Source organism: Solanum lycopersicum, chromosome 4, assembly GCF_036512215.1.
Source record: "Solanum lycopersicum chromosome 4, SLM_r2.1".
Classification (NCBI taxonomy): Eukaryota; Viridiplantae; Streptophyta; class Magnoliopsida; order Solanales; family Solanaceae; genus Solanum; species Solanum lycopersicum.
The window spans coordinates 65,888,514-65,908,395 of record NC_090803.1 but is presented as its reverse complement, the minus strand read 5'-3'; the positions used below and the strand labels follow the sequence as shown (position 1 = coordinate 65,908,395).

General features: G+C 31.9%; 4 protein-coding genes across 4 annotated transcripts; 1 reads left to right on the top strand and 3 right to left on the bottom strand.

Moving 5' to 3' along the window:
- Positions 1-485: 485 nt before the first annotated feature.
- Positions 486-2,308, bottom strand: LOC101267987 (cytochrome P450 CYP82D47). The gene is made up of 2 exons (XM_004238152.5): positions 1,370-2,308; positions 486-1,294 (listed from the first exon to the last, which is right to left on the bottom strand). Exons 1-2 carry the CDS (start codon positions 2,306-2,308, stop codon positions 671-673), a joined length of 1,563 nt encoding a protein of 520 aa, XP_004238200.2. The 3' UTR covers positions 486-670.
- Positions 2,309-5,077: 2,769 nt separating this feature from the next.
- On the bottom strand, positions 5,078-6,869 carry LOC101267703 (cytochrome P450 CYP82D47). Its single transcript, XM_004238151.5, has 2 exons — positions 5,874-6,869; positions 5,078-5,791 (listed from the first exon to the last, which is right to left on the bottom strand). The coding sequence occupies exons 1-2, from the start codon at positions 6,867-6,869 to the stop codon at positions 5,168-5,170; spliced, it is 1,620 nt and encodes a 539-aa protein (XP_004238199.2). The 3' UTR covers positions 5,078-5,167.
- A 5,572-nt stretch (positions 6,870-12,441) lies between these two features.
- LOC138348228 (cytochrome P450 82A4-like) lies at positions 12,442-13,872 on the top strand. The gene is made up of 2 exons (XM_069296865.1): positions 12,442-12,570; positions 13,423-13,872. Exons 1-2 carry the CDS (start codon positions 12,442-12,444, stop codon positions 13,870-13,872), a joined length of 579 nt encoding a protein of 192 aa, XP_069152966.1.
- Positions 13,873-14,479: 607 nt separating this feature from the next.
- Positions 14,480-19,530, bottom strand: LOC101264517 (probable transcription factor KAN4). Its single transcript, XM_026030857.2, has 6 exons — positions 17,494-19,530; positions 17,348-17,424; positions 17,067-17,103; positions 16,712-16,847; positions 14,947-15,040; positions 14,480-14,857 (listed from the first exon to the last, which is right to left on the bottom strand). Exons 1-6 carry the CDS (start codon positions 17,936-17,938, stop codon positions 14,720-14,722), a joined length of 927 nt encoding a protein of 308 aa, XP_025886642.2. The 5' UTR covers positions 17,939-19,530; the 3' UTR covers positions 14,480-14,719.
- Positions 19,531-19,882: the final 352 nt, after the last annotated feature.

Genomic DNA, 19,882 nt, shown 5'->3' with positions numbered 1-19,882 from the left:
CCAACTCACTAGTACTACCTGGCCTTTTTGAGAGGTACGATGAATTTCTGCCCATGTGATATCATCACTACCAACCCTAAAAGATTCTCACAAGGTACAAATTAAGAAATCATTATGATGTAGACAAATTTTAAGTGAATATATAGACATGCCAAACATGTATGTACGAGAGTTGAATACTGTGGCCTCAACAACTAGGTACATAATATTTTGCTCACTAGGTTAGACGTAACTAAAAAATATAAAAACATGTTCAATCTCTTTAATAGTATGTTAAATTATTAAATGCGTTGATCATATATTTTAACGTAAAATTGTAGATTCAAATTACTATATACACTAAAGTTTATGATCAAGTTCTCGAACTAATTTCTCATTTATATTTTGAGCAACATTTGATATCGAGTAAATCAACTACGACAAAAGATATCTTGCCAATAATTGCCCAAGCACAAAAGGGAGTAATTGTAGCCCAAGAGTTCTACTGCCAAGGCCTGGCAGTTGAGCAATCTTTTTATTATTCACCACCAAAACTTGATGGACCTAATGCAGGACTTGTAAAATACTTTTACAATCACATTACAAATGTAGGAACTTTGAAGTTCTGTTATTATCTGCATTACAATATTACAAACTAGTAGTAAACAACAGTGGCATTTTGTCTATCATTTCATTCATAAAGATCGGGAGCCAAGCGCGGAGCAAGGAGAACTTCGAGTGGAGAAGCTTTGAGTACTGTCAATCCAAAGCTCTCACTCATATCAATCGGTTCATCCGAAAGCCTCTTCATGTCAAACCCCTGCAGCAACATTGCTATTACAAAGGGCAAAACTTGAAGGGCTAACGAAATTCCAGGGCACATTCTTCTTCCACTACCAAATGGCATTAACTCAAAGTGATTGCCCTTTACATCCACATCCTTATGGGTCGACAAGAACCTCTCTGGCTTAAACTCGTGAGGATTTGGCCATATATTAGGATCGTGCTGAATCTTCCATAAGTTCACTAATAAGCGAGTCCCTTTTGGTATATCATACCCACTGATAGTACAATCCTCCATCGACTCGTGAGGTACTGATAGTGGTGCAGCTGGATATAAACGTAATGCTTCTTTAACAATAGCTTGAAGATAAACTAAGCTTTTTATATCCGATTCTTGGACCCATCTATTCTTACCAACATGAGCGTCTAGCTCATCTTGAGCCTTTTGAAGTGCTTTATAGTTGTTGAGTAGTAGAGATAAAGTCCACGTTAGAGTTACAATCGTCGTGTCTGTACCTGCCGCTAGCAGAGCCTAAACAAGACAAATTCAGCAATCAAATTCACATACGAGATCAAAATAGAATCAATTTTGGAATAATTAACGTACCATACATGTAGCTTTGATAGCGGTATCGGCATCGAATCCAAGCAGATCTCTGTCTCCACAAATGGAAAGCATTACATCCATGAAATCTTCTTCTTCACCAGATTTAATAATTCCTCTCTTTGTTTTGTGCTCTGTTAACCATTCTTCAACAACAGAGTCCAATTCTTTAGAAACCTCCTTCATCGCTTTCTCATGGCCTCCAATGTCCAGCCATCTTAAGTAAGGTAAAAAATCAGCCACAACAAAAGCTCCTAACAATTCGAAAAATCTTCGAATTGCTTTGTGAGCCTTATTTATTCCTTCGTCCTCATTACTCCTTCGCCCTTTTCCGAATAATATTTTCCCCATAGTGTTCATAACTAAATCTCCAATCCATTCCTTCATCTCCATCTTCACAAAACCATTTAAATTATTCTTCCCCCAATTATTATAAATCTCTTTAATACCTGATTTTACCTCAAATTCTCTGATGTGTTTGAGCATCTCGATTCGCCGAGCTGAGAAAAGTTCAATTGTAGCAATTTTCCTTGTTTCTCTCCAGTAAGGACCGTAAGCACAAAGTCCAAACATAGCGTCTTTGTAGCCTATAATCTCTGAAACCATTGATTTAGGCCTGTTCGCTAGGGCTAAATCGTTAGTTGTGAAGCATTCTTTGGCTAATTTGGGATCGCTCACAACTACAACCTGATGAACTCCAAGCTTCATTCCGAATATCGGCCCGTACTTATCTGCCATGCGGCTCAACGTTTTGTGAGGCAAGTGATCAGATTCAGATCCACCAAGAAGGTGGAGATGGCCGATAATAGGCCATGCTCCGCCAGCTTCAGGTACCTTTCTACTACTACTACTCTGCTTTTTAACTGAGTAAAATTGTTTACGAAGAAAGAAAAGTAGAAAAAAGGAGCTAGCTACTGTAACAGCAATTAGAAAGGGATCCATTGCTAATAAAATTTATCAGTCGTCTTCTTCGATGTGAGACACTTGAAATTTATGTAGAGAGATTGGGGTAAGTGATAACACTCTTACCTTATTTATTTTTATGAAAACTTAGACGCATGAATCGTAAATATGAATTTGTATTAAATCTATATGAAAGCGTTGACATAACTTTTTTGTATGGAAAAGACAGTCACTGTGGATCCTCTCCTATTTGTGGGAGAGTTGTACACAACTCTTATAAGGAAATAATAATAATAATATCCATTAGACAAATGATAAATTTCCATTGGGAATGGTGATAGCAATGTGTGGACGTAGAGATGATAAGCTCTATTTTACGCTCTATACTACTAGATAATGCATAAAATCAAAGTGATAAAGATAAAAAATTTAATTTAATAATACAATACATTACATAAATATAAGATAAAACACAATACAATGTATAACATAATAATTATTTTATTTTAACAACAATTTAGTAAATCGATAGGCCGTCTTCAAATTTATCACTGTTCGAAAAAAATAATATGTTAGTAGATGAAAATCTCCGATTTGAGTAGAAAAAAAATATTCATTTTGAACTCCGTAACGCATTAATAGAACATTTATAAGAACAACATAATAATTTTGAAAGATGAGTGTTTATGTAATTATGTTGCACTGTTATTTGAATTTGTCCGTTAATTTGTATATTGTATAATTTTTTCTTGCAATATATTTTATTTAAAATTTAAAATAAAATATAAGTTTATATTAAATAAAATATTTGAAAAAATAAAATTTTACATCATATGAAAATTATATCAAGTAATTATTTGGGAAAAAGAAAGAAAAAATTTAAATTATGAAATAAGAAAATAAGAACGAAATAGAAATAATAATGTAATTTTGAGGAGAGAGAAAAAGATTATTTTTTTAGAAAATAAAATAGAAAAGATGAATTTTCACATATAGTCACTTAAAAATAATCTAATTAATATAAATAGCTATAATTTGATAACTAAAATTGATAGTTATATGTTATAGGGAGGAGAGAGGTGAGTGAGAATGAGAGAGAGAGGAGAGAGGCGAGCGAGAGGGAAAAGAGTGAGTGATAGGTGAATTGTATATATGTATATTGGTCAGATAATTGTATATTATACATATGTTTATATATATATATATATATATATATATATATGGCAAGCGAGGCAAGGAGAAGGAGAAGATAGGCGCCCGAGATAGGGAGACAGAGGAGAGAGGCTAGCGAGAGAGGACATAAAGTGAGAGAGATGTGAATTATATATATATATATTGGTTAGATAATTCTATAGTATTATATATTTGTATTTATATATTATGGCAAATTATACATATATAAATGTGGCTAATTATACAAACTTAAAATCAACACACGTAATTAATATATAATATTAGTTGCGAATTATAGCTATAAAAAATTATTACTATAATAAATAATTACCTAATATAAATTTACTTAATCGTTAGATTAAAATTAGTTATTTATATAAAAATCTATATTTGGCGATAAATAGAATTTAGGATTGGAAATGCTATTACAAAAGCATACAAATGTCAAATTGTATTATATGACTTTTTGGTACACTTTAGTACGCGTTACGACACGAAGTTGGTGAGCTAGTACTTTTCGAATAAATTATTGACATTTCTTGAGGGGAACTATTTTTCAAAGTAAAGCTAATTTTTCAAACTTTGAATATTCAACTTCAAATTGAAATAAATCATTGAATACAAACAAAATCAAGCTGAATGTGTTTTTGGTTTTTCAATCGTATTAAAGTTTGATTAATTTTGAATTGTGTTTATCATGGTCATTCAGAGATGTTATTCCTAACAAAATTTTATCAATACTCTCATCTAATTCTAATATTACTAATATTTAACAACTTCTAAGTTACTGTCACGCCTTTGCTATCAACTACCAACTATGCTTAAAATTTTCTTTTAAGTACTAAAACATTTGATTAGTTGGTATATCAAAATCAATGTAATTTCACGTGAAGTGATTAAGGAATCTAGCTATATTTCCATCATATGTATAACACATAATGTTGATCATAATTAATCAGTCATCTAATTAAGTATTCTCCCTCTAATTTCCTTAAGCCATGGTTTATTTTTATTTTTTTTTGCTAGTTGTCCATTATTATGTTGCTACATTTATTAATTTTCTCTATTTCGTTTACGTACTTTTTGGGATTTTTAGTAACAAAAAAGGCAACATTAACAGCAGGACACCCCCTAAAGTTGCTGGATTATGGCCTGTAATCGGCCATCTTCCTCTTTTCAGTGGATCTCATCTGCCTCAGAAAACATGAGGCTCAGGCCAATTTTCACAGTAAAATTTGGAGCCCATCAAGTTTTGGTGGTGAACGATAGGAAAATAGCCCAAGATTGCTTAAGGCCTTGGCAAGCTGGCCTAAGCCGTTAGCGGTAGAGCGCTTGGCCTATAACTATGCCGTTTTGGGAGAAGGCCCATATTGGAGGGAAATGGAGAAAATAGTCGTACTCGAATTACTATATAATCATAGTGTAGAAATGTTTAGACACATTCTAAAATTTGAAGTGAAAATGTCTATCAATACAACGTACGAAAGGTGGTTGAAGGAAAAGATGAATGATTCTTCAAATCTCTTCAGACTGAAATGAAATAATGGTTTGAGAAGGTAATATATAGGCCTAACGTCACAGTTATGAATTTAACAAGGGCTCCAGAAATACTTTTACAATCACATTTCAAATGAAGAATTTTGAAGTTCTGTTATTATCTGCATTACAATATTACAAACTTGTAGTAAACAACAGTGGCATGAGGCACAAATTTTGTCTATCATTTCATTCATAAAGATCGGGAGCCAAGCGCGGAGCAAGGAGAACTTGGAGTGGAGAAGCTTTGAGCACTGTCAATCCAAAGCTCTCACTCATATCAATTGCTTCATCTGAAGGCCTCTTCATGTCAAACCCCTGCAGCAACACTGCTATTACAAAGGGCACCACTTGAAGGGCCAAAGATATTCCAGGGCACATTCTTCTTCCACTACCAAATGGCATTAACTCAAAGTGATTTCCCTTTACATCCACATCCTTGTGGGTCGACAAGAACCTCTCTGGCTTAAACTCGTGAGGATTTGGCCATATATTAGGATCGTGCTGAATCTTCCATAAGTTCACTAATAAGCGAGTCCCTTTTGGTATATCGTATCCCCCAATAACACAATCCTCCCTTGACTCGTGTGGTACAGAGAGCGGCCCAGCTGGATATAAACGTAATACTTCTTTGACAACAGCTTGAAGATAAACCAAGTTCTTGATATCCGATTCTTGGACCCATCTATTCTTGCCAACATGAGCGTCTAGCTCATCTTGAGCCTTTTTTAGTGCTTCGTAGTTGTTCAAGAGTAAACATAAAGCCCATGTTAAAGTTACGATGGTGGTGTCTGTACCTGCCGATAGTAGACCCTGACAAATTCAACATATATATATATATATTTAGTAATCTGCTTTGAAATAGTAACTTTTAGCAGATAATGAACAAACGTACCATGCAATTAGCTTTTATAGCAGTATCGGCATCAAATCCAGGCAGATCTCTGTCTTCACATTTGGAAAGCATTACATCCATGAAATCTTCTTCTTCACCAGATTTAATAATTCCTCTCTTTGTTTTGTGCTCTGTTAACCATTCTTCAACAACAGAGTCCATTTCTTCAGAAATCTCTTTCATCGCTTTCTCATGGCCTCCAATGTCCAGCCATCTTAAATAAGGTAAAAAATCAGCCACAACAAAAGCTCCTAACAATTCGAAAAATCTTCGAATTGCTATGTGAGCCTTATTTATTCCTTCGTCCTCATTACTCCTTCGCCCTTTTCCAAATAATATTTTCCCCATAGTGTTCATAACTAAATCCCCAATCCATTCCTTCATCTCCACCTTCACAAAACCATTTAAATTATTCTTCCCCCAATTATTATAAATCTCTTTAATACCTGATTTAACCTCAAATTCTCTGATGTGTTTGAGCATCTCGATTCGTCGAGCGGAGAAAAGTTCAATTGTGGCAATCTTCCTTGTTTCTCTCCAGTAAGGACCGTAAGCACAAAGTGCAAACATAGCGTGTTTGTAGCCTACAATCTCTGAAGCCATGGATTTAGGGCGACCTGCTAGGGCTAAATCGTTAGTTGTGAAACATTCTTTGGCTAACTTGGGATCGCTCACAACTACAACCTGATGAACTCCAAGCTTCATTCCGAAAATTGGCCCGTACTTATCTGCCATGCGCCCCATGATTTTGTGAGGTAATTGATCTGTTTCGGATCCACTCAAAAGGTGAAGATGACCGATAATAGGCCATGCTCCGCCAGCTCCAGGTACTCTCTTACTTTTACTATGTATTTTCGCTGAGAAAGCATGTTTGCGAAGAAAGAAGAAAAAAACAGAGGAACTAGCTACCATGACAACAATCAAAAAAATATCCATAGTCGCTCCTCCGTTTGTGAAAGCAGCTGGAATCTGATATACAATACAAATTGTTGTCATCCCGCTCTATCTTTATTTGTAAAGAAATGGGAGGCTAAAAGTCGTAGACTATTACTAAAGTGTCGTGATTCATGATATTGACTATGTACCTTGACAATAATTGTTTAAGTCATAGAAATAAAATATCTTCAAAGTAATAAATAATTCTAAAGGGAACAGGGAGAAAAAAGAGAAACCATCCGAATCGAAGGGAATAATCGCCGAGATCTAATTAATTAAAATTAAATTTTAACAATAGTTATTTACTTTCATACTTTTTTAGTATTTTTGCAATCAAAAAATTCTAGATTTACATTATATTTTTTGTAAATTTTTATTATATAGAAGAGTGAAATGGGAAGACGACAAGGGAAAAAATGTAATTTTACGCTAACAAAAATTTATTAAGAAAGATAATTAATAATTCTAGAAACTTTTTTCCATATATGAAGTGAATAATGATCAAGGGAAAAAATGTAATTTCAGACTAACAAAAATCTATCAAGAATGATAACAAAAAAAATTAAATAGTTCTAGAAACATCTCTTAAGTTATTGTTATTATTATGTAAAAATTTAAGGAATTCCATAGTGTAATTCAATAATTTCATTCTGTCCCGACAAATTTAGTATTTACAAAAAATCCCTTAAATTTGTGAAGCCGTGATACTTTAGACTCTAGTGATACATGGTAAATATTTCATTTGAAATGACGTTATGATGTTTGGAAGGCTATGCTAGCACTTAACAGGAGGATCTGACGCCACAGTTGTAGCACTAACATGGACTCCGATTTTGTTACTCAACCACCCTAAGGTAATGCAAAAAGGCCCAAGATGAACTAGACATTCAAGTTGGAAAAAATACACTAGTTAACGAGTCACATATAATAAAAAACTTTGCTCTATTACTAAAGAATCGTTACGTTTATATCCGTCTGCACTACTCTCAGCACCTCATGAATCAATGGAAGATTGCATTATAGGTGGTTAAAATATCCCAAAGGGTACTCGTGTGTTTGTTCAACTTGTGAAAAATTCAACGAGATCCGACTATTTGGCTAAAATCCGATTTATTCAAGCCTGAGAGGTTCTTAATAACTCATAAGGAAGTAGATGTAAAGGGATATGATTTCGAATTGATTCCTTTTAGCCCTGGAAGAAGGATTTGTCCGGGGATTTCTTCAGTACTTGTGTTGTTGCACTTGACTTTGGCTAACGTGTTATTTAAGTGCACACTCTCAATTTCAATTAAGGTTCTCTTATCTTGTATATCATGCACTAGACATTTAAATTGAATTTTTTAAATAAAAAGGTATTTTGTGATTTCAAAGCTCGTCTAAAAATTTATACGAAATATGTTCTTTGTAAATCAAATTTTCTCAATAAGTAAGTTGACGTTTAGACATAATAATTGTACAAAATATTTTGTGAATCAAACCAAGTTGCGTAAACATTATTGATATGTCAAAATTTCCATGCGTGTCAAGAAAAAAAGGATAAAGAAAGATGTTGATCTTTTTATCAACATTGAATGATTCAATTTAGTTATTTGGACACTATCTAGAAGATGGGAGAATAACTAGTGATGGCCATTGAAAATAAATAGAATTCATCCCAATAAAAAATAACTACTCCCTCCCGCCACTATTTCTTTTTTATAATCAAATTATAAAAATTTTGATTCAATATTTTATGATGTATATTGATATACAAAAAATTATAATTTATGATACTTTTTGTATAGTTTTTGAATAGCTAAAATTTTCTAATGAATGTTTGGAATGTGACAGTTGAAACATCACACGCCTCATCACTTTAATAGTAAAACTTTTGCTTAAAAAACATAATTCATTATGTATAGATAGAGAAATAATTTTAATGTATATAGACATACAATTTGCACTCTGGCTGTTGGTGTTGTTCTTTCAAAGCTACCATCTGCCTTCTTCAACTACTCTTTGTTTGGTCACTCATTTTTGTCACGACTCAAAAATGAGCGTGATGGCACTCGTCTTATCCTACCAAGATAAGTAAGCCTAAAACTCAACTATTACGATAAAAATGCGGAAAATTTACTATCAACTTACATTATACCCCAAAACCTGGTTGTCACGTGTACAAGCCTCTAAAGTATTACAATCGGATCAAAAGAAAATATAAGTCTCATATGATATTGTTTCTAGAGTAGAACAAAATCATAAACAAGAGTAAGGAGGGATGCTGAGATGACCAACAACTACCTCACAAAATCTCCAGGAAGCCTCGGAAAAGAAGAGAATATATCATAAAAGTCCGGGCTAGTAACCTACAAAAATTTGTAGAAGCAAGGGGTGAGTATCAAACCACACGGTACTCAGCAATTAAACCTCTAAACACAAGCTAAGGGGATGAAATACGGGTACTCCTACCACCCCCAACCGAACATCCACAACTATAACCTGCATAAACATCAACCCAACCTAACAACTCACAGTTTACATAGAACGTAACTCAACAAAAACATTTAGACAAATTACATATCCTCCACAACAACACTTTAACAAATTACATATCCTCCACAACAACACTTTAACAAATTACATATCCTCCACAACAACACTTTAACAAATTATATATCCTCAACATCAACACTTAAACAAATTAGATATCCTCAATAGCAACACTTCCAAAAATTTACATATCCTCAATAACACACTTCAACAAATTACATATCCTCAACAACAACACTTCAACAAATTATATATCCTCAATAACAAGCTCAGTATTCAACAATCACAAGTTCCGCAAAAAGGCAATCACTAGATCAGCAAAACACAATATCAAGTTCACTAATGATAAGTATGTGCAATGTAATGGAATGCAATGTCAAGTATAATGATGCATGTCTGACCTAGTGATACACACCCGCTGTCTCTCAGTCCGGGACCCATGGGGGACATATCTGTCCATGCATCTGTCGCGGCGCACGACACGACCCTCGATAACAGTAACCATCGCGGCGCGCGATACGTCCCTCGAAATATAGTATCCATCGCGGCGAGCGATACGTCCCTCGAAATGGTACATCCTCTTTAAGTTATCATTCTTTCTCAATGCACATAACACTTTCACAACCATGTCTCAGAATAATGCAATGACATGTTCACACAAATAATGAGGAGATGACCATTTTTCATAACATTGCACAGTTCACAACCACACAAACATGAAATCACATCAACAATGATTCAACAAGCCATCAAACTTTTCTCAACACATCACACATAAATAATTAATCACATCGCCTTTTGTTATCCCTTTTATTTCATCATTAGAATTAATCAATGTGGACAAGTCAACCCGTCACCAATCCCGTTACTCCCAAACATATATCACAAGGAAATACACGCATTCCATACACTTAACAAGAGTTTAGAAATCCACTTGCCTCAAGTAGTCGAACAATGACTCCAGAACTTGAGCCTTCCTCTTTTGGTTGACTTCCAAACCAATAAAATCTATTCAAATAAATAACCACGATATGATTTCGAAACTAACAACATTCATATTACTATAGGTTAAGCCTAGACTCAAAAGCTCACACCATCCTATAATCAATTTCCTAAAGTTTAAATCTATGGGTAAGTCCCAATTCTTCCCATTAGCATATCCTTAAGGAAATTTAAATCATTCGATACACCAAATAATTAATTACCTATTTTAATATATCAAAATATAATTTATAACGTGAGAACTAGATATTTTAATATATTAGGGTGGAAGCCATTGGTCACAAAACCAACAGCATACGGACTAACAACCACCCTACTACACGTGATATGCAGAGACATGCCATCATTCTGTATCCTTGTTTCCTACTAATATTAGCACTAGATTTTTATATTAATTCTTAGGAAATCAATAGGTACTTAGTAATGTTAGCTTTTATCCTTCATACTTCAAAGAATTATATATATTATGTACCCCATATTCTTCTAGAACAACCAACTATACAATTTATCCATTCTATGTACTTTATGCTATAACAATATTATATTTTTTTTCTAAATTAGATAGTAACTCACAAGGAAGTGTATCAATAAAGATCACCGTTTGATTTTGTCGTCGTCGCTCCCACTTTGTTCTTCTCTTCTCCTTTTTTCTTTTCTTCTATAAATTATTTTAACCCTAATAATTTATTTTCTTATATATAGTCAAGTGGTATTAAATAAATTAAAAACTTGATCCATTAATCTTTAACAAAAATTAACTATTTAATAATTAACTTTTAATTAATTTACTCTAGTTAAATAAATATTTGAAATTTTCAAAAATGACCATCTGGATCATTACAATTTTCTTATGATTTTAAATATTCCGATCCCCTTTTGTTGGCTTTGTTTATTTGTTTTTTCAACTAAAATTTCTTGTCTGATCATCTAATAATAATTATTTCATAAACTTATATATTTTCTTTGTTGAAAAAAAAAATCATAATCAAGAAGTAATATATATACTATTGACTGAGTAATCTTCTGATAAATCAATCGTTTCCAAGTATTGGATTGAATAATTGTTACCTCTGGTGTTCATCTTAAATTTTGGTTTGACATACAAAGAAGGTGAGACTGATTTATCATCAGAGAAAAGTAAAGATTAAATTGGAACATAGCTAGGGTTAGTTACCTATTAAGTACAATTATGAATCATTAATTATGATTTAGGTAACACTATTAATTAAGTACTAATAAATGTTGAAGAAGAAGGAAACTGACGATTGGAACGTGTCAAAGGAACAGGTCCAACGCAGTTGATTGACTTGGAACATGTCGAAGGAACAGTTCCAGCGAAGCTGACTGGCGAGTTACAACACTACTAAAGAATTAAAGTCAGTCAACTACACTGAACTTGTTCCTTTGACATATTTCAATCGTCAGCTTCCTTCTTCTTCAACAATAAATAGGAGTACTTTTTTCGATTCATTTTTACTTGTTCACTATTCCAAATATTTTCATGAAAATTAAATACTTGAATTGCTTAGTCTTCTCTTGACTTAACTACTCAAAATTTTGAAATATTACTGGAAAAACTAGCAATGGATTACTCTCTTGCCATTACTTATGCTACTACAATTATCATTTTTCTTTACTTCATTTACATGCTTCTTTGGGATTTTTAGTAACAAAAAAGGTAAAACACCCCCTAAAGTTGCTGGATCATGGCCTATAATTGGCCATCTCCATCTTTTCAGTGATCTAATCTGCCTCACAAAACATTTGGGTTTTATGGCAGACAAATATGGCCCAATTTTCACAGTAAAATTTGGAGCCCATAAAGTTTTGGTAGTGAACGATAGAGAAATAGCCCAAGATTGCTATACTACCAACGATAAGGCCTTGACAAGCCGGTTTAAAGCGTTGGCAGTAGAACTCTTGGGCTATAACTATGCCATATTTGGGCTTGCCCCATATGGCCCATATTGGAGAGAAATAAAAAAAAATACTCGTACTCAAATTACTCTCCAATCATCGTGTACAAATGTTAAGACATATTCAAGAATTTGAAGTGAAAACATCTATCAAAACAACGTACAAAAGGTGGTTGAAGGAAAAGATGGATGATTCTTCAAATTTCGTCAGAATAGAAATGAAAGAATGGTTTGAGAAGTTGGCCATGACGATTATTATAAGAACGCTTTATGGAAAAGAACACGATTTTGAAGAAGGAAAGAGGGCTAGAAGTGTAATGACAAATTCTTTTAAGTTACTTGGTGCATTTGTTGTAGCTGATTTTATACCATCACTAAGATGGTTAGATATAGGAGGATATGAAAAGGAAATGAAGAAAAGTGCTAAGGAAATAGATTATATTCTTGAAAATGGCTAGTAGAACACAAGAAAAAGACAAGCTTTGGAGAAAATAAATGTGAGGATGATAAAGATTTTACTAGACATATATTATATTACTTCCTTTGTCCTATTTTAAGTGAGTTAGTTTGACTTGACATAGAGTTTAAGAAAAAAAAAAGACTTTTGAAATTTGTAGTCTAAAACAAGAATTGAAATCCTCAAATCATAATTTTTGGAGATTTTGAGATTTCATTTCATGATAAGAAATAATGAGAGAATTCGACACAAAACGCATGTCTAAACTCTGATTTTATTTCACGATTTCACTTCACGTATCAGAACACTTACATGATATGTATAGAAATACGTCATTAATTTTTCGAGACTGACTAAATATGAAAGTAAATTATCTAAATGCCTACTTAATTTTAAAATATATCATTTGGAAGGACTAAAAATGAATGTAAGTTATATCTTTTCCTTTTAATCTGACATATATTATACACCATGTATACTATATCTAAATTTGAGTCTTTCATTTATAAAAGTCATATCTTTTTCCTATTTTGGAAGTCTATGCTAGCAGGAGGATCTGACACCATAATTGTAGCATTAACATGGACTCTTTCTTTGTTGCTCAACAACCCTCATGTAATGCAAAAGGCCCAAGAAGAACTAGACATTCAAGTTGGAAGAAATAAACTTGTTGATGAGTCACATACAAAAAGTTTGGTCTATCTTCTAGCTATTGCTAAAGAATCGTTACGTTTATGTCCCACCTGAACCACTCTCAGCGCCCCATGAATCCGTGGAAGATTGCATTGTTGGTGGCTATAACATCCCTAAAGGTAATCGGGCACTATTCAACTTGTGGAAGATTCAACGAGATCCATCCATTTGGCCAGAACCCGATTTATTTAAGCTAGAGAGGTTCTTGACGACTCATAAAGATATAGATGTTAAGGGAAATTATTTTGAGTTGATTCCATTTGGCGCTGGAAGAAGGATTTGCCCCGGAATTTCGTCAACACTTGTGTCGTTGCACTTGACTTTGGCTAATGTGCTACATGCATTTGAAATTACAAAGCCATCTAATGAACCAATTGACATGTCTTCGAATTTGGGGATAAAAGAGACACCACTTGAGGTTCTTCTTGCTTCGAGATTGTCCCTGGATTTGTACAACAAAATGTAAATTCCTTATTAGTAAACTCTAAATGAATATCGAAAAAATATAGCATAATTATAACCTTAATTTACTGGAAAACATCAACACTTCATTCGTAATCAAGATTAGAATTCAAGCGTGGAGTAAGGTGAACTTCGAGTGGAGAAGCTTTGTTTGGATTCTAATCTTTATTATGAAAGAGTAAATTAAGGTTATAATTATGTTGTATTAATAGTAATAATGTGTATTTTAGTTTTATATTTGTTATAGGAGGGTGTAGACATCAAAATTCCCGTCCAGAAAATAATAATCAAGACCAAAAAATATTGCAATAATCGTATTTATTTGTTATCAAAATATGAGTGTCATAATTTCTATAAATTCACTGATTCATTTTTTCGAATATAAATTCAAGGGCTCTGTAAGAGCGTATGAGTTAGAAGTTGTGAACGAGATTGTGCCAAGTAAAATATTTAAGTGTTTTATTTGGGATCCACACCCAATTAAGAAAAAGTTTGAAAGAAGGGCTTATTTATATTGGAAAAAAATGTCAGTCCTCTTCTTCTTCTAGAATCTAAATTTATCATTTTTGTTCTTATCTCTATCGTTAATTACATGAAAAGTAATTCAGTAATAGGGGTATTGCAATTACAATTCTAAAGTTGCAATCGCATTTCAATTCTCTTATCAATATAGTGAGCAATTCAGGTTTGTTACATTGATGCTTTCATCGATAGTAAGCTTTAACCTTTTTTGGTCAAGACAAAATTGAACCATATTCCTGCAGTCACGTACATAAATAATAAAAAAAAAACTATAACCAATAACTAGGTTAACTTAATTAATTATAATTACTCTACATAAATCAAATTATTTAACACTTGAGAAGAGTCAAATCATTTGAGGATGATCCAGCTTGTCCCATTTTCCAGCTTGGTCTTCCTAGTGTAAATTCAAGATCAAGCAATGTATCATTTGAAGATGAGTTATTGGCTGTCTCAATTCCATCCATCTGCATAAATCCAATTAATATAAAATTTAATTCTCATACTAATTTAATTAATTACCTCTATGCTCAAATAATTAATTAACGTAACTTACCTTTGTGTATATGTTAGGATAATTAGCAAATGTCCTTTCTCTATTTGAGTGGCTCCATACATTTGTCTGATCAGGCATGAATGATGAAGGATTCCTGATAATTAAACAAATTAGTAAGACAATTCAAACAATAATTGATGTATTTGTGTAAATCTCGTTGAAGAAAAGGAAGCTGACGATTGGAACATGTCAAAGGAACCGGTCCAACGCAGCTGACTAACGTACTTACATCAAGTGTTGTAAACTCGTTAGTCAGCTTTGTTAGACCTGTTCCTTTGACATGTTCTAATCGTCAGCTTCCTTCTTCATAATCTACCTCTTCACACTTTAAATATCGATGAAAAATCTTAGTAACTTAGTTGGTTGGCTATATCAATTCTCATATTATAATTCCTATTTCTTTTTCCTTCCTCACATTTTTTTAAAAAAAAAAAGACTTTTATATGGATGTATATGGAATAACATTGAATTTGTTGTGGTTATTGTTGTCATGGCCGTCCATGAATGAAGTCAACAATGTCGATCCAAAAAGAAGATTGAATTAATATAATAGGGACTCGTATAATCATATATTATATGGGGTAAATACAGAACCCCTACCACTACAATTTGGAGATTTGAGCCAAACGGACTAAAATTTGACTTTTTAGAAGCAAAAAAAGTACTCACGTATAAAGATAGGTGCTTAAATTAACCCCTCTTCCCAATAAAAACAACTCATTTTACTTTCAAAAAATAAGAAACCATATGATTTGGTAGTTTTAATACCAATTAAATTTAATTTGTTTAGGTATATTTGAATCAATATATTTTTAATTTTGAATTAACTAAAGTGTGTTTTTTGCCCCTTTATGTAGGGAACATAATATATTTGGATTGCATTTAGAAACTCCGGTAGCAAAGTCCCACATTGGGTCTTTTAGCAAAGGTCATACTGAGACCTCTAATTAAAGATGAAAAAATATTAGTCATTAAATTACCGTCAAGTTAATATCTTAACTATAAAAAATTATATAATAAAATCATTAAACTTTATTTTATATCAATAAAAATCAATCAACGTAAACTTTTATCTTTAAAGATTACCAATGTATATTTTTAATTAAAACAAATTTTAGATGACAAATTAATTATATTTTCGTATCCTAATTAATAAATACATTTAAGATGAGACGTTTTACTTATTTTTTTAGATAAAATAAAAAGATCATTTATTATGAAACGAATTAAGTAACATGAGAAACACCATTATGTACGTAAATAAATTTTTGGTTGTGCATGTCTGCATCCCCTCCAATTGATTATTAATTTATTCACATGATGCAATTAATTACTTCACATAGTATTATTATACTATATATAACTATATATACATGCTTTAAACCAGTTGTCCATCATATTATATTTAAGAATTCGTTAAATAAGAAATTAGCAACTAACAATTTTTATCGTTAGATAAATAACTTCAACCATTAAATTTATTGAAAGATAAATTATCTATTACCAATAAGTTATTTAGCGACAGATTAACAATGAATTTCATTATTGATCGATATACCTAGGTTGGTCCTTATCTTTTTCATATGCGTACATGTCAGTAACCCATTAATATATATATCTATACAGTAGAGTAGTAGCTTTTTTTCCAATTTGTAATGATGGAAAATATGAAAATGTTTGCAGCATATAAATGTAATCTAATAATTTCAAAATTCAAACAAAGTCAGAAGATATTAAAAAATCATATAATTGCAAATGCACTCACCTCATATGAGCCATATTTTGTGATATGGTACTTGGTTGTGATAATGCATCAATCTCCTCACAAGTTTTTTCATATTCACCATTATTAATCCCATTGTTTTGGTTCAAAAATATATTAATTTCTCCCTGCTCTTTAGCTGCAAATTAACAAGAGTTAATTAATTAGCGACAGATAAAATTTTATAGTACTTAAACAACAATATCCGCCCCCTAATCCATAGCTAGGAACAATTTAGCGACAAAATTAATTTTTTTTATGAAAATACAAAATTTCAAAGCTTGCAAACAAAAAGAATAATGGAAGTGAAAAGTACTATGGGCTCCCTTTAGGATATGAAAAAATCCAAATATATTACCTGTTGATTTGTCAGTGCTCTTCACTGTTCTATACATCTGCATGAAAACCCACATAAAAAAAGTATTAGATGAAAAAGTCTACATTTCTGAGATTACTTCTTTAGATGCCCTTTTGTCCTTACCCCTTTGTAGTACAAATTCTCCAACACCCCACCCCACCTAAATATTCACATGGATTTTTGCAGTGTAAAATACAAAAATATCCATAGTAATCAATTAAAGAGATCTCATTTTTTTCTAAAAATAATAATTTTAGCAGCTCAGTTGATTGGTTACGTACCTGTAAGTGACTCTTCACATGAGCTAAGGTTAGATCTTTCACATTCATTAACTCTAGCACGGATTTTGGTGTTGCTCCTATAAAATTAAAATTTAGGTTAATTAAAACATACGGTTTGAAGTCAAGCTATATGAATTCTCACTTACGTTCGTGTCCACCTAAGAGTTGAACGGCATGAACAAAATGAGCATGAAGAGTTGAAGTCCATCTCATTCTCGGAGCTCTAACGCTTCTTTTCACTCCACTAATCAATCTTGAACTTCTCTTGAACTCGCGCCCGTATATTTGTGGCTGATAATGCTCATGATGATATTGAAAATGTCTACCGATTGGTACTTGCGCGAACCCTAAACTTAGGGTTGGTTCAAAAGTCGGAATTAAAGGAAGATTGAACGCTTTTTTAATCTCCGGATGTAAAAAAAGGGTATTTTCATGGCTCAAATCACTTCCTCCACTAGCACTACTACCAGAATCTGTCCTGGAATCGAATCTCACCGCTTCTTTAAACTGATCACTTTTTAAAATACATGACGGTAAGCTGATCTGTAAAGAAAGATCAGGGACCGTTGAAAGTAGTGTATCCTTCGTCATAACGATTTTTTTTTAACTGAAAAAAAGGGAAGTTTTTAATTTTCTTGAAAAGAGAGAAAATTGAATCAAAGGTTAAAAGGTTTGTTGTGTGTTGTGATTATATCATGAGTACCTTATGATTTGCATGTATTCATGTGTATAAAAAAGGGAGGGTTCAGAAATAGGCTTTTTGTTAAAGAAAAAAGGGTATAATATATAGGGAGTTATAGGGATAAGAACATAAAAGTAGAAATGTGAAGAAGAATAGTATAGAGACTATTTGTAATCTCTAGTCAATATAAAGCTAAGAGGTTTTTCTTGGGAGTTTGAATCTGAATAAATTAAAGGGAAGGAATTGTATTTAAGAATAGAGAAAGAAAGGATCAATATTACACCTTCAATTAATTTCGTATATGTGTGAGTAAATGTTTGTTTGGACTTTGGGAACAAAGAATTAAGTGGTGGGGGGCCAAGGCCCAACATACTCAAATTTTACAATAAACTCATTTTTTTTATATTCGATATTTAAATTAATCATTCTGATCAAATTCTAGTCAAAAAGATTTTTTCTTATACATATTAAGTGATTTTATCTAAGTTGAATACCTTACTGTCTAGATCCTTCCTTGATTACGATTGAGTTATATGACAATCTTAATACTTATAATGATATAAGTAGATTTTACCTCATATTTTAACAGTAAAATGAATAAAAATTTTAAAAATTGAATTCATAAAATTTAAACTCGGACGTATGTGTGTGGGGTCATTTAGGTTTGCAATTGGGAAAATGGTGTGTTGTATTCTTTGGAGGGAATGGTTGGAATTCGAGAAAACAAATTAGTGTACTGTTCAATGGAATATTGGGAAAGGAATTGCTCTTTTATCATATACACACATTCTCTTGTTCTTTCTTAAGTGTCCATTGATTGTGACCTAGCTACTATTACTATTAATATTTTTCAAATTTATTCCTCTCTCCTATTTTTATTTTTGGTATTTATTTTTATTGAATTAGTATATTCCACCAATAATTTTGTGAAAGAGGCTTGAGTGACTCTCGCAGGCCAAAATATCCATTTGCCTCCCAATAATTTTAATTTTCTGTCATTTAGGGAAAAAAATGAATAGTCACATTTTATTCGTTCGTTTAATTATAAGATTTTTAAAATTTATAGTCTTACATGTGTCATAATATTCTGATATGGTTATTAAATTATTTTTGTTGAGTTTAAGATATGAAATTACTTAATTTATTTTCAATATTAGAAAAATATTTCCTTGAACTTGATTAAAAATAATAAATAAATCCACATAGATTAAAAATGAGGAAAAATATCGATTGTCAAATATTTTTTTCCTTTACTAATAAAATCATTTTAAATATGTTGTCTTTTCTCTAATATTTTGTCCCTTTCTCTAAAAATTCTATAAACGGATTATTTTTTTTATTCGATCTTTTTATATAGCCATAATGGAAAACAGAAAATAAAACGGGAATAGAAAATCATGATTATTAATTAGGCAAGAATTTCAAGTTAACGCAGTGAAATATTATAACTCCTACAAATCCAAAAATTCCAAACAATGTTATAATACATGCATAATACTCTATGCATTTCAAATTAAAATTAATCATTTTATCCTTATTTATGTCTTCGAATAGATTTTTTTTTTTGCAAGAATATGTACTTTATTTTTCAAGAGCAATTAATAAAATTGAAAAAATAATTATTTTTAATATAACATAATTTGTAATATGGAAAAATATATATTTGTTGTCTGTTGAGCAAGAAACATCATGACATATTGACATGCATTCATTAGAAATTACTACTACTAATAATAATACCTCTGCAATGCATTGATACCTTACAATTATTCCTCGATCTATCCATCTTTATCACACTCCAATTTATTACACAACGAAAAGAATAGTAATGACATTCATACTTTGACTTTTAC

Coding starts and splice junctions, on each gene's coding strand:
- LOC101267987 (XM_004238152.5), bottom strand. CDS start 2,308: ATGGATCCCTTTCTAATTGCTGTTACAGTAGCTAGCTCCTTTTTTCTA. Junction 1,295..1,369: donor CTATCAAAGCTACATGTATG/GTACGTTAATTA, acceptor TGTCTTGTTTAG/GCTCTGCTAGCGGCAGGTAC.
- LOC101267703 (XM_004238151.5), bottom strand. CDS start 6,869: ATGACAACAATTTGTATTGTATATCAGATTCCAGCTGCTTTCACAAAC. Junction 5,792..5,873: donor CTATAAAAGCTAATTGCATG/GTACGTTTGTTC, acceptor TGAATTTGTCAG/GGTCTACTATCGGCAGGTAC.
- LOC138348228 (XM_069296865.1), top strand. CDS start 12,442: ATGGATGATTCTTCAAATTTCGTCAGAATAGAAATGAAAGAATGGTTT. Junction 12,571..13,422: donor AAGGAAAGAGGGCTAGAAGT/GTAATGACAAAT, acceptor TCTATCTTCTAG/CTATTGCTAAAGAATCGTTA.
- LOC101264517 (XM_026030857.2), bottom strand. CDS start 17,938: ATGACGAAGGATACACTACTTTCAACGGTCCCTGATCTTTCTTTACAG. Junction 15,041..16,711: donor CAAAATATGGCTCATATGAG/GTGAGTGCATTT, acceptor TTTAATTATCAG/GAATCCTTCATCATTCATGC. Junction 14,858..14,946: donor ATCCTAACATATACACAAAG/GTAAGTTACGTT, acceptor GGATTTATGCAG/ATGGATGGAATTGAGACAGC.